General features: G+C 37.4%; 4 protein-coding genes across 9 annotated transcripts in view; 2 read left to right on the top strand and 2 right to left on the bottom strand.

The window, feature by feature from the left end:
* Positions 1–908, bottom strand: part of LOC109852278 — a 59336-nt gene extending 58428 nt beyond the window's left edge. Inside the window, exon 1 of the mRNA XM_020423298.1 lies at positions 315–908. The gene's annotated coding sequence lies outside the window, so the exon portion shown is untranslated. The remainder of the gene's footprint in view (positions 1–314) is intronic.
* A 3147-nt stretch (positions 909–4055) lies between these two features.
* LOC109852221 lies at positions 4056–7400 on the top strand. Of its 3 annotated transcripts, none has more exons than XM_020423176.1 (8): positions 4056–4144; positions 4443–4583; positions 4664–4879; positions 5028–5190; positions 5273–5404; positions 5476–5610; positions 5687–5921; positions 5985–7400. In XM_020423176.1, exons 2-8 carry the CDS (start codon positions 4561–4563, stop codon positions 6224–6226), a joined length of 1146 nt encoding a protein of 381 aa, XP_020278765.1. In that variant the 5' UTR covers positions 4056–4144; positions 4443–4560; the 3' UTR covers positions 6227–7400. The 3 variants fall into 3 exon arrangements, with proteins under 3 accessions (XP_020278765.1, XP_020278767.1, XP_020278766.1); XM_020423178.1 differs by lacking the exon at positions 4056–4144 and adding an exon at positions 4149–4209; XM_020423177.1 differs by lacking the exon at positions 4056–4144 and having other exon boundaries at positions 4216–4583.
* A 159-nt stretch (positions 7401–7559) lies between these two features.
* On the top strand, positions 7560–9179 carry LOC109852284 (DNA polymerase beta-like). Its single transcript, XM_020423307.1, has 5 exons — positions 7560–7793; positions 7943–8142; positions 8213–8659; positions 8737–8926; positions 9016–9179. Exons 1-5 carry the CDS (start codon positions 7727–7729, stop codon positions 9108–9110), a joined length of 999 nt encoding a protein of 332 aa, XP_020278896.1. The 5' UTR covers positions 7560–7726; the 3' UTR covers positions 9111–9179.
* A 7-nt stretch (positions 9180–9186) lies between these two features.
* Positions 9187–12826, bottom strand: LOC109852282 (heparan-alpha-glucosaminide N-acetyltransferase-like). Of its 4 annotated transcripts, none has more exons than XM_020423303.1 (12): positions 12731–12826; positions 11982–12175; positions 11804–11907; positions 11597–11703; positions 11406–11512; positions 11242–11333; positions 11066–11173; positions 10734–10986; positions 10357–10651; positions 10142–10266; positions 9876–10059; positions 9187–9779 (listed from the first exon to the last, which is right to left on the bottom strand). In XM_020423303.1, the coding sequence occupies exons 2-12, from the start codon at positions 12123–12125 to the stop codon at positions 9601–9603; spliced, it is 1698 nt and encodes a 565-aa protein (XP_020278892.1). In that variant the 5' UTR covers positions 12126–12175; positions 12731–12826; the 3' UTR covers positions 9187–9600. The 4 variants fall into 4 exon arrangements, with proteins under 4 accessions (XP_020278892.1, XP_020278894.1, XP_020278891.1 ...); XM_020423305.1 differs by having other exon boundaries at positions 10357–10636; positions 12565–12820; XM_020423302.1 differs by having other exon boundaries at positions 12565–12819.
* Between the last annotated feature and the right edge of the window lie 554 nt (positions 12827–13380).

Below are 13380 nucleotides of genomic sequence, written 5' to 3'. Positions count from 1 at the left end.
AGCGTGCGCATCCACGCGTGTGCACGAATACAGTAAGGAGATGAGGGAAGAGCGATGAGAGAAACGCGAGGAGAGAAAACGATTATTTCAAAAGTATTAAAAATACCAAAGCTAGAAAAGAGAGAAAGAGAGTACAGTAATATGGAAAATCGAAAATGTTGGGAACTCGAGAGAGAGAAAGCATTCCCGGAGACTTTATTGCGTGGCGTTCGAGATAAGGAAAAACAGACACATTTTTCTCATATCTCATGACGTCACGCACCCCTTTCTCTTGTTTTCCCTGCGCTCCATTATGGGTTATGAGTGATCGTTACATTTTCTAGTAATCGATTCGCGATTCTCTTCTTCCGCTCGCGGATATCGACGTCTCTCGAAGTCTTTTGGATTCACACATCGAAGATAAGCGTGCGAACTCCGGCTCTTCTCTCTCTCTGCTGTCGAATTTTTTTTTTTTTTTTTTTTTTTTGAACTTTCTTCCCGACGTGATCTTCACACGTGAGATTCACAAGAGGCCGTAGCTTCCTCTCTCGAAATTTTTCTCGAGAATATATATTTTTTCTCTTCCGCGAAACTAAATTATTCACGTCACACTTTACAAGATATTCGCACCTCGCTTCATATCTGGGAAGAGAAAATATACGGACGTGTTACATCGTGTTTTCACTTGACGTACTCCGATCTTTCGGATATTACTGGCACCCTCTCTCTTTCTCCCTCTGAGACTCCGTCCTCGTTTAAATATCACCTCCGCTCGCTGCCACCCCGTACCATCGCGCCGCGCGCGCGTTCTCTTACTCTTTCAAATATCACTCCTACTCGAAATTTCTTTTCGCTCGCTGGCGATTTCTCTTTGCCTATCCACACAATTTCTTCTTATCACTCTTTTTCTCTCCCTCTCTCTCTCTCTCTCTCTCTCTCTCTTTCTTTCTTTCTCTCTCTCTCTCTCTCTTTCTCGAATTATCTCGCTCGGCTGTTTTGATATTTAATTCACTCGCGCACGAAAAAAAAAAAAAATTCTCTCACGGCGGCCTCGCGCTTTTTCACGCAACTCCCATTTCTTCCGCGATTATAATCATCACCATTATCACCCCCCTTCTTCCTCCTCCTCCCCGATATCGCTCACCGCCGATTTTATTCGCCGGCGGACGAACCTGCCATCCTCGCGGCGACGAGCGAGGCCGAGGTGGAGACAGACGGACAACGGGGGTGAGGCGAGGCGGAGAGCGGGGCGAGGCGAGAAAGAAACGCGCGCACACGCGCACCCGCACTTACACATATGGCGGAGAAACGGGAAAATAGGGAGAGAGCGGCGGCGAGAGAGATAGAAAGAAGAAAAAGAGAGAGAGAGAGATTCACTCGCAGGAAGTGTGCTTACGGCACGAAGTCGCGCGCTCCACTGAGCTATCGGCGGGCATGCGTCTACGTAGTAACCGGTAGCCCGCTTACGAGCTTTCCCTCGTCGTTTTTCCAACCCCCGCGCGTCTTTCGAGGACCGCTGCCGCCACCACCACCACCACCATCACCATCGACGCCGTCACCGCCGCCGCCGTTGCCACCACCATCACCGTCACCGTCACCACCACCATCGTTGCTCTGGCCGCCCCCGCTGGCAGAGCGGTGCGCGCGCGTTCACCCTGCGTGCGGGATGCAACAGATGCACCGGACGCGGATCCCCAACCCGAGGGTGCGGTGCATGTATGTATGCACAAGTTACGGAACGATCGCGCGCGCGCGCGCGCGCGTGTGTGTGTGTGTGTGCACATGCACACAGAGGCCCATTACACAATCAAACGTAACGAGGAATAAAAAAAAAAAAAAAAAAAAAACAAGAGACAGAGAACATCGATTTATTGCGGGTTATCTTTAGAAAACAGCGAACCAAGTCGAAGCCACCCCTCGTTCTCGTTTCTCTCTGTTGTACATCGGAGTGGCTTTTTATTTCTTACAAGTTGGCGCGCGGGTAAAATGCGAACACCTTTTATGTGTGGCTTTATTAGTTCTTTTTATATATATATATATATATATATATAATACAAGAAAAGAAGTTTCATATTTCACGATAGTTTCGTGATTACGCAAATTTGCACGTTGAGTACGTGTGTAATTTATTTGTATTTCAGAATTCTGTGATTTGCCGCGGTAAATAATGCAGATCTAAAAGCTTTATTATTTATTAAATATCTGAACATGACACACGTATACTTACACACACAAATTCGTTACCGAAAATTGCGTTATTGATGAGCGTTGTTTAATAAATAATACAGCTTCTCCGATACAATACTCTAATTTGTGACGGTAATTACACGCGCCATTGTAACGAGTATTAGTCGTTACAATCGCAACAGACTTTATTACATTGCGTTGATGTGAATAATTTTTGTAACAATCAGAGTAGAAATTAATCTTCTCTTGTGAAGAAGAATCGAGTTGCGAAAAAAAAAAAAAAAGAATTTGATATCGCGACATTAGGTTGTTCAATTACGTAGTTATCGAACGATTTCTTGTTACAAAAGAAACAATCTCTCGTTTCAGCTTTCTCGTTCTTCGAAGAAGAATCGATAAAATGCGATATACGCAACAGCGAAAATGGAGATACATTAGTTATAAGATCATGTAATCTACAGTTCGGATGTAGACTACTTAGAAATCGATATGGAAATAAAACAAGACAGTGTAATGTAAGACAATATCCCGTCGTTAGAAACTAGACCGTATCGCGTCTTATTCATTTTTAAAGTCCGAACGCAAACTCGGTGTTACTTAATTAGCCCGTAAATTCTGTAATACGGTTCGGTCATTAACGAACCGATATAAACAAAATTATAACAATTTTAATTGGACTATGTATCAACGTGCAACATTTCTACATCATCTTTGTGCAAAATAAATAGACAGTTAACTAGTTTTTTTTTTTCAATATCTTTGAGATGCGATAGAAAAACTCATCCATTTGTAAAGAGCACTCAAAGCTGCTTTAAAAAACAATATTATATTTATACGGTTTGACATATTTATTTGCATTTCAAGACAGATATATAGAGACAGAGAATTTTTAAATACACAATATTAATTACATTATTATGTGTAATAAACACTTGGGATTTTTTTATTTACTTTGCTCACATTTTTCCTTGCGTTAAAAGTGAAAACCATTTTTAAAAAAGTTTCTAAACATAGTAAGCAACAAAAAAATGAAAAATCTTGACATTGGTATTTAAAGACTACGTATAATTATTTCTCAAAATTTATGAAAGCAGAAATGATTTTTTAACTAGTCTCGTGTTTCTTTTTATTCTAACATTAGAAAAAAAATAGATTATAATTTTCAATTTCTGGTTTTAAAACCGGAGAATAGTATACTACGTCTATCGAACCCGAAATCTTGTACACGTGTGTGTGTGTGTACGTACGTGTGTACGGCCGACGAACGACATATGCTATCTAGCGGTAACGCGAGAAAGTAAAGATACGTGTTTTTCAGTAAATAACAATTATCGTGCGTCAACCGCAATTCAAATTTACATACTAAAAAAATTACCTTAGAATGAGTTTGACGCAACTTGGAGTTCGATCAGCTTTGTCATCGAATCGCATTGACCACCATTTCAACGCGATCGCTTTACCGGAGTTACTCGAACGAATTAATTCAAGTTGAAGTCGAAAAATTCAGTCATTCCACTTCTAAGTAAAAAGATCTTCGAGAAATATCAAAAACACTCCCGCAAAACACTTCCGCGTCTCCGTTAATTAAAAAAAAAAAATACAACCACCATCGCAACGACGCGCGCGAATCGAAAAATCATTGCTGGCGGCTTTTATGGTTCGCTTTTCCGCCACGGAGGCGCTGTCGATTCTCATTAAGCCCGTTCCACATTAACCGCAAGACGCAACCGCAAGCCACAGTTCTCTCGTGGAATTGACCAATCGATTGGCTGATTCGATCAATGCGATTGGTTCAATTTTACGGGACTTGCGACTTGCGTTTGCGTCTTGCGCTTGTGTGGAACTGGCTTTACACGTTGAAGCGCGTTGTGAGAATAGGACAAGTGGGGGGATATTTGACAGCTGCATAGCTGTACAGTCCTTGCGGAGGTGGTGGAGGTGCGCACGAAGATATTGGAAAGAGAGAGCAATATTTCGGGTAAGGAATCGTCGTCTCTTTCTGGCTTGACTTGTTTACAGCGAACCGAACAATGCGGCATTTTGGTTTGTAAACGCACGTTTTCCTCTTTCAAACATACTTAACATGCGCGTATCACACACTAACGATTTATTTCGTTGACGCAACGTATCGAACGTGTGGTGCATTATGTGACGCGATAAGATGTAACGCTGACACTGGAAATTTATGTTCTGGCAACATATAAGGGGATATAAGTGCACATCTCTCTCTGGTGTATACTTTGTTATTAACTTTTGCATCACATTCGTTTTTTCAGATTATCGCGCTGTGTAAGGAGAGTTCAAACAAGACTGATGATAATGTGAACTCGGAAGAGCCGCGCCGATACCTTTCATGTGCGCAACGTTGTGTAATATTGAACAAATTTATAGAAAATGTTAAAAAACAGGCGAGATAGGTAATTTTACATGATACGTGTTAAACCCCTTTTGTTTGGAGAGTCTTTTGTAGATATGTAAAAATGCGTAATTTGAACAGATTGAAGCTTCGGTTGTTATACATTGGATTCCTTGCGTTGTATTGTATAACAATATTTTACAATGAAGTTCTTGTGTACGAGATACAAAAGTGGATGTGGAGAACGTACGAATGCTCGGATTGTGTCAGAATTCTTCTTGTAGCAGATCCGCAAATACTCGGGGAAAGAAATGAGAATTATTTTGGTTCGTCTGTGGCAATATGGGATAGCGACAGGTATGAGTCTCAGACAAATTTGTCTTTTGAGTTTATCGCACATGTCAATTGAAGAAGAACTTGTTCATGGAAAGAAGAACTTGTACTGAAAATGTTTGCACGTGTGGAACTTGATCTCAAGTTTTGCTTCAAATTGTTTTGCCTCTAGGTACTTAGAAGAAACATTCTCAAGAGCACTCAGACATTCTCAGCCACATGTTATTGCCTTTCTTGGTGACCTCATGGATGAGGGTCACATAGCTACTCTAGACGAGTTCAAAAAATATAAAAAAAGACTAGATTCAATATTTTCGACACCAGATAACATAATGGTACTTCAATTGCTTAAAATTGTCTTCTTGTTCAGTTCGGTTTACTTGTTGGTTTGCGTCAATCTGTTTTGTTTTTTTGTAGAAAATTTATATACCAGGAGACAATGACATCGGAGGTGAGGAAGATTCCGTTTCTCCGGGCATTCTTCAAAGATTTAATTTCGCATATACTCAACCAGACACGTTGGTTTACAAATCCGTTACGTTTTTCAAGGTAAACACGAGATCCTTAATTCACGTGATCTTATCAAATTCGAGAAATAATTAGCACTCGTAGCATTTCAGGTTAACAGACTGACACGTACAATACCAAAAGCGCCAAAAGATGCCTTTCTGAATGATTATAAGGAAAGAAATATAACAAATGTTATTCTCAGCCATGTTCCTTTACTGTCTATGCCCGATCGTTTTGTGCAAAGTGTATGTACAAACATTACAAAAATTATCAACTGAATATTTAATATAATTTATTGTATGTGTGTGTGTCTCGTTGTAGGTACTTGAAGAGTTAACACCTCAGGTAATTTTTACCGCTCATACACACCACGCGGCGCACGAAAGTCTGGACACGGCGACGGATCAGTTGAGTTATCCGGGTTGTATTCGTCCGCAGCAAGGAATGATGCTGTACGAGCTGAGAGTGGACGTGGGAGACATTCACGAAGTGCAAATACCGACCTGTTCGTACAGAATGGGCACACCGGACACGGGATACGGGCTTGCCTATATAGGTAAGTTGCGTAAAGTTTTCAAAATTCTAATGCGTCGACAATTGACACACACGTGTGTTACAGATACTCAAGGAAAAACCGTCGCATTTACAATTCTCTGGCAACCAGGCAGAATCCCGCAGTTGTACGTATACGCGGTAGTGGGTCCAGTTTCTATTTTACTTGCTTTGATTATTTTCAAGTTCAACTGTTTCTGTTACGCAAGAAGTTACGTAGCGAGCAATCTTCCGGAAAGATACAAAGCCGGTTTGATCCGGAAAGATCCTCTTCTAGACAGATGCAATCTGCGAGTTTACAAAGGATAGCAACGATAAATCGTAGAGACGTAACAGATCGATTGATAAAATCAAATCAAATACACCAAATTTAAATAACCAAGTTCAAACTCAAACATCTTTAAGATGTTGGGGCTTCTACTGCTCACTCTTTTCATTCGTGCGCGCGAGTTAGATATGATGTAGATACAAAGAACCGTCCAGAAGACTTAGCTATTGCCAAACATTCCCTGTGCGAAACTCTATATCACGAGACTGATAGTTTACATTCCGAGAAAATTAGAAATTTCCACTTCTAATTTTTGCAAGAGAGTACTTATGTGTCAAATACTTAGAATCGTCATTCACATAGATGTACAATCGAACATGTGACAGTGCAATGCCAAACTTGTTTTATTGACCAGAATAGTCGATTTCAAACGATTTCAATCGACATCGTGCAATGAACGAAGTTCAATATGTCCGCGGAATCTCTAATCTAAGTCAAATTTAAATTCCTTATATATCTAAAACTGTAGATTTTAGATATAAGTCAAAGAGTGCGCATATTTCTGTATATTTATTTTTTTACAATTTTGTATTTCTTTTTGTTTTTTTACTTGAAACCATTCCTTTGTTTGATTTTAAGAACCAGTAAAAAGTATACGTTGTTATACTGGTGACACTTGTTTTAATATTCTAATATCCAGTATTAAGAATTCTCTCTAATTTTTTTTACGTAGTTTATAAGTGAAGACGCAATCTCATCTTATATAAATTTCTCTCTGTAGATTATATATCACATATATCTTAGTTTTACTCTAATCATGACATTTGAAGGTTGATTATTAATTTCTTAGTGAAAACAATAGCGTATATATATACTAAGCTAGTGTGACAAGTTAAAAAGATTGTGATGCCAAAGCCTGAATTTGTGCAGTTGTTATTTTCTATACACATAATAATCAAATTTATCTTTCTGCTGTAATAAATAATATGAAAAGAGTATTCAGTGTGTTTGAATTATCACACATTGTTAATATGATGTAACACATAGGAAGAGAGAATTTACGTGTTGGTTTGTATACTTCACAAGAAGAGAAATTTTATTGTATCATGTTGCAAGATAAAGAGATCTAAAAAAAAAAAACTGTATACGTAGTTAAATAAATCAATCTATGATATTTCCTTGTCAACTTGTGTAAACACGTACTTGTGGAATAAATACGGATATGCAAATCTATTCATTTTTCCCTTTCTTTCCCATGCTATGAAATATATAACAACGGTTTACTGAACAAATAAGATTCTGTAAAAGCGCGCTTTGTTCATGGGACGATCCAGTTGTGTAGCGTTAGGAACATTGACGATGCTGATGCTGATAACGGATTAGAAGAGAATATTTGGTTAACTGCGCATCTCGGCTCGAGTGTAAACACTCGAAGTAACCGGTACAACACAACAACAATATTTATATGCTGAACGAAATTTATAAGTAACAAGCTGAACCGAATATTCTCTCGAAATCTCTATCGTGTTCTACCTCAAATAATGGGTAAGAGAAAAGCCGCGACTAGCGCAAACAATCCAAATCAAGATTTGTGTGACTTTTTGACGGGTAAGTTGTTTTGCAAAATTGCGTGTGGTAAAAATTATATAATTGATCTTTCAATTTAAAAACAATTACTATTTTCATTGTGTCAAAAACTGTATTGTGTCATAACGATATACACGATTACGTGCAATATAAATAAAATACGTATACAGAATTGGCTGATTACGAACGAAATGTCAGCAAGAATGTTTACAAATACAACGCGTATCGCAAAGCAGCTGGAACGTTAAGTGCTCTGCCTGAGAGAGTCAAAAGTGGAGAGGAAGCAAAGAAATTGCCTGGAATTGGAGTAAAAATTGCAAAGAAGATAGACGAATTTCTTCAAACAGGGAAACTGCAAAAATTAGAAGATGTATGTGAATTATTATTATTGTTTTACACTTATCTCTTCTTAACAGAGACGAGAATTTTTTTTTTTTTAGATTAAAAAAGATGAAAATAATGTTGCCATAAGTTTGTTGGCCAGAGTATCGGGCATAGGTCCTGCAAAAGCAAAGGAATTAGTAGATGCTGGCATCAAGACATTGGAAGAACTCAAGAAACATCAGAACAAGCTCACACATCATCAAAAACTTGGATTACGGTACTTCGATGATTTTGAGAAAAAAATACCCAGAGCAGAAATTAAACAAATCGAGAAGATATTGAAGAATGTCATAAAAGAATTGGACAATGATTATCTCATAACCATCTGTGGGAGTTACAGACGTGGCAAAGAAGAAAGTGGAGATATTGATGTTCTCATAACACATCCTAATTATATATCGACATCTAAGAAAAAAACTGTATCATTGAAAGCAATTGTTGCCTGTTTTGAAAAGAAACGGTTGATTACAGACACACTCTCTCTTGGAAGCAGTAAATTTATGGTAAAATACTGAAAAATAATACTGAAATAAAATTAATCAAGAAATTTTCAAGTGTGCAAATTGTTACAAATTTGTAGGGAGTATGTCAATTGTCGAAGGATAAACCTTTCAGAAGGTTGGACATACGTCTCACATATCACGATCAATATTACTGCGCTGTACTTTATTTCACGGGAAGTGATCTGTTCAATCAGAATATGAGAGCACATGCATTGGAGAAGAAATACACTCTGAATGAATACACACTGAAACCTCTTACAGCAAAAGGTATAAGATTTGCATGAAATATGTAAAAGTAGAATAATTTAAAATATTTCGTGGTTAGTATTAAAAAAAGATATTATATATTATTTCAGATTGTCCGGGAGACCCTGTACAAATTACGTGTGAAGAAGATATTTTTAAGATCTTGGGTTTGCCGTACAAAGAGCCAAAAGATAGAAATGTTTAAACGATATAATATTTTTTTATAACTGATAATTTATTTACACAAATATATTGTAATATGTATTTCATGTATTTATAATGTTTAAAATTATTAATATGAAAAAATCACACGATTTAATTCGGAAAAAAACCGATATATAATTGCAATTAAAAAAAAAAGAGTGCTTGAAAAATTAATGTTATGTGTATGCTAAAAATAAAACAGCGCATTAGTTATTTAGTTTTATACAAAATTCCACTTATGTTTGAATACAAAACATTAACATTGTCGCAAAAAGTAATCGTCTTTTTCGAGACTTTGTAATGTCTTTTATCGCATTATAAATACTCGTTCTTGTAGTATATTATTGTAATACATTTTTTTTTCAAGACCGTGCATCGCATCAGATGTTAGTATCTGAACTTACTCTATTCAACGCGCGCCTCATACGTTTGTTTTTGTGATTTCAACAACACGGTTCTTGATTACGTATAAAATAGCTGTTTTTTGTGTTTTAAATAGATATAATAATATCTTTCATGTAAAGCCAATATGCGATGACATTCCATAATACTGTAGTCCACAAATTCATAGTAAGAAACGACCAATGCGTAGGATGAGGCATTTTCCAAGCCCACGGAAAGAGACCCATGGTGATAGTGTGCCCGATATAAAGCGTTATTGGATTCAGACCTATAAACCAAACGTAAGACACACTCAGGATATTAAATATCTGTTCATTTTAATCGCATGACAAAGCGTAGATATTAACAAGCGTCGTCAACAGACCTGCGTAATTAAATGGAGCTCCGCTCCAATATCGTTTGTAATCGACAAAGAAGTGCATGATCGCGTACAGCAAAAATGCAAAAGATGATGTAGTCAGAACAAATGAGAGCGACATCATTTTCTTATTTACTGGTATCACTCCGGATTCCTTGTCAAAGTTACATAATATTCCAGCAATAATGCCCTAAACACACGTCAGTAATCAATTATTAACAATGTAATTATTTTCCTACAATCATATTCTCCTATAAAAGATCAAAACTTACCGTTATACCTGACCACAGCAACCAGCGGACCACCCTTTCGTTGCATTGGTAGTACAGTAACAAGATCTTTCCAGCATGAACACCCATGTACACAATAAGTATGATAGACAGAGTGTTCAGTATGCCTATGTATAAATGATGACGTTATGAATTTACATTAGTTCATAGCATTTGCGACATTGAAATGCTCGTGACAAACAACAGTGTTGATATACCTTCGGGGTCATGAGGCAAAATGGTTCCATACACAGGATTTTGTGTTTTATAGTACATGTGACTTCCGAAAACAAATCTGTCTATGTAACCAGCCGCGCCTCCAGTGCAATTTTCGAAATTTCCGAAGTGGTGGTAACCACCCGGACCCAAATATCCCTTCGGACAGTCCGGAACAGGCAGCAGGAATGTAATGAGGGTATGCGTCGTTACGATTCCTAATACAATCAACCACTGTCGCCAGCTCTCCAAGATATCTCGTAGTTTTGAGAAGCGACCGAACTGTAACAGGTCGTCCTAGGAGATTATTAATCAGATGGGTGCTAAGTAAAAACGCATGTAAACACACACACACACAATGTAAAGCTGCAATTCAAACCTCGGAGTGCACCTTCATAAACACGGTCTCGATTGTGGAGCAAATGAAGAACGAAATGGCGAGTAATTGAAGAATACCGGGAAATCGAAGATCTTTCAGAGATTTCGTGTGAATCGAGTTCAACATCAGTCCGAGAAGTACGAGCATAAACGAGCGTTGCAGGGAACGTAAAATGATCTTGCAGCGTGAGCTCACCACGCGCAGTTGCGACCGTTTTGATATAGTAATCGAAACTCCCATGATCCAGGCAAACCTAGGAAATAAGATTGTCCAAAATATTGAAAACAGAATGCGATATAGTTTGATAATATAAAATGAAGACGATAGTTTACCAAGGTAACACCAAATCTGCAATTGTCAACCCGTTCCACGGACTGTGGTTAAAGAACGTGTACTTGCCGCCGCCATTGTTAACAAATATCATCAATAATATAGCAATTCTGAAACAATTTTTCTCATATTTAATACAAGATCTCTTTGTATCATTTTAATCTAACGTAAAACATACCCTCGAAAAGTGTCGATAGAACGAATTCTAGTACAAGTTCTGCTTGTTCCTAAAGAATACGATGTCTCCGATTGTGATGTTCTTTCCACAATCTGTGAAAACATATTATAAATATATCTCCATATCTAATATAATGTGTAATATATATAATTTGTTTCACTTACGGGTGTTGTGTCAAAAAATGGAAATCGTCTTATTACATGTATAATATATCTGGCGAGTATAGATAAAATTATTGCCAGAACAAATATTGCAAAAGCAACAAATATTGCTGCAAGAAAAAAAAAAAACAATTGCGATTAGTATCAGCTTGATGAACTAAGATCACGCAAAATTATTGAAAACAAAAACTTACGAAGATAACTGTTTATTGATTCGTGAATCGTGTAAATCTCCGAGCATAATTGTTTTTCAGAAATGTTCCATCCATAACTTCCGCGTTCCTTAAAATTGTACGTAGTGCTACAAGTATCAATTTTCACATTTCACCAAGAATTCCAATAAAATGTCATAAATCATTCTACGATTATGCGGCATATTTTTGTATATATTTCCAACTTACTGACAAAATTCATTCTTATCCTTGTAATACATGTGCAAAGGATATTTTGTGGACACAACCAATGTGTTATTGCCCGCAGTTAAAGTCCGCGGCACGCCATTGCACTGCAATTAAAATGAACATTATTGTTTCAACAGTTAGTTAGTTTCAAAGTTTGTTTGACAACGTTTACACAAACCATGTAACATTCTGTCGGATAAGAATAGAACGTGACAGATCTGTTGTATTCGTTTAGAATGCTGAGGCATGCTTCGTCTATTCCAAAAAAACCTTTGGGATCCAAACAAGGATTCGTACTGACACGTTTGCTCAAGATGGACATGATGATCGAGTCAGAAACTCTGAAATCTTCTATTCCTGGTGCGACTTCCACTGGAAAATAAATATGTGTATGTACGTGTACTCAATGTATACATGTACGTGCTAACCTGTATAATTGTATACCGTCAAATATATTTGTATTAACTCAAAAGAGATATTATCAGGATGTAATGAAGATGAAAATTGTGCAAGTTACTGTCTTTTCCTCATGTGACAAAAACTTCTTTCAATAAAAAAAATGCTTTTAGCGTGATGTTTGATTGCTGTCATTGTCAGCTGTTGTTTATATAATGTATTCGAATGAGGCAATCGATTTTTATGGAATTTTTTACGCGCCAGATCGTGTCAGAGAAAGCATTTGCCACAACTTACTATATTTGTACTTCAATATGTATTTAAATATATATATATAAAATGTTTTTTTTTTTCTGTTTATTTACCTGTAATCTTACGAACATAGCAGATAGCAAATAACTAGTACACGACTTTCTTCAACAAGAGTGCCAACTGGAATGATCAGTCAGCAGCAGAACGTGCGGAATTGTGAAATGTAAATGCAAATACTTGAAGAAAAGTGTTCGTTTTGTTGACTCATGCTCCACTCACACTTTCACAGCTGGCTGCACTCGAGTTTTCCTTGCGATTCTCCGCGGAGGATGTAAGCAGAGAAACATGGCAGCAGAAACTATATAACTGTGAACTACAATATTGCAACGACAGGTGCGCCCAATTGGTCGACGACCTTCCGCCAACGAGCGACCAATCGTTTCAAATTTCTTCTTTTCGCGTAATTGCGCGTGAAATTATTTTGGCCGAGTGTCATTAACTGTTGTCGTTTACCGCGAACGACAGTGAATGACACTTGGCAAAAATAGTGTTTTTATTGCGTGGTCATTGTCAACAGCTCTCTCTCACAGCAATAATGTTCTTAAAGAAAGATTCACTTATGTTGGCGCCCGAAAACTCTTCAGTGAAGTATGCAATAGATTGGAAAAAGGATTCCTATTTTTAAATAAATTTATTTATTTGAAATAAAACGAATCACAGCAAAATATATATACATAATTTTTTTATCGCGTTTTAACTTTGCCGGCTGTTCCTATAAATGTAGTTGCAAACTTTCGACGCCTGTGTTTGCACTTTTCTACGTTCCTGAAAGATTGATTATCGCTGCGCTATACGCGCAAAGATGTTCTCTTTTCTTAAATATTGCTTCTATAATATAAAGAAGCGGATGAAAAAGAAGAAAAGCACGT

This window comes from Pseudomyrmex gracilis, unplaced genomic scaffold (assembly GCF_002006095.1).
Source record: "Pseudomyrmex gracilis isolate BER0280 unplaced genomic scaffold, ASM200609v1 scaffold_26, whole genome shotgun sequence".
Classification (NCBI taxonomy): domain Eukaryota; kingdom Metazoa; phylum Arthropoda; class Insecta; order Hymenoptera; family Formicidae; genus Pseudomyrmex; species Pseudomyrmex gracilis.
The sequence above is the reverse complement of the archived record's forward strand: the minus strand, read 5'-3'. Positions and strand labels throughout refer to the sequence as shown.

Excerpts from the sequence above, each read along its gene's own strand:
- LOC109852221 (XM_020423176.1), top strand. The coding sequence starts at position 4,561 with ATGTTAAAAAACAGGCGAGATAG. Across the intron at positions 5,191-5,272 it reads CGACACCAGATAACATAATG|AAAATTTATATACCAGGAGA; the intron begins GTACTTCAATTG and ends GTTTTTTTGTAG. Across the intron at positions 5,611-5,686 it reads CCGATCGTTTTGTGCAAAGT|GTACTTGAAGAGTTAACACC; the intron begins GTATGTACAAAC and ends GTCTCGTTGTAG.
- LOC109852284 (XM_020423307.1), top strand. The coding sequence starts at position 7,727 with ATGGGTAAGAGAAAAGCCGCGACTAGCGCAAACAATCCAAATCAAGAT. Across the intron at positions 8,143-8,212 it reads AACTGCAAAAATTAGAAGAT|ATTAAAAAAGATGAAAATAA; the intron begins GTATGTGAATTA and ends TTTTTTTTTTAG. Across the intron at positions 8,927-9,015 it reads GAAACCTCTTACAGCAAAAG|ATTGTCCGGGAGACCCTGTA; the intron begins GTATAAGATTTG and ends ATATTATTTCAG.
- LOC109852282 (XM_020423303.1), bottom strand. The coding sequence starts at position 12,125 with ATGTCCATCTTGAGCAAACGTGTCAGTACGAATCCTTGTTTGGATCCC. Across the intron at positions 10,987-11,065 it reads GCAGATTTGGTGTTACCTTG|GTTTGCCTGGATCATGGGAG; the intron begins GTAAACTATCGT and ends CTTATTTCCTAG. Across the intron at positions 10,267-10,356 it reads TTTGCCTCATGACCCCGAAG|GCATACTGAACACTCTGTCT; the intron begins GTATATCAACAC and ends ATTTATACATAG.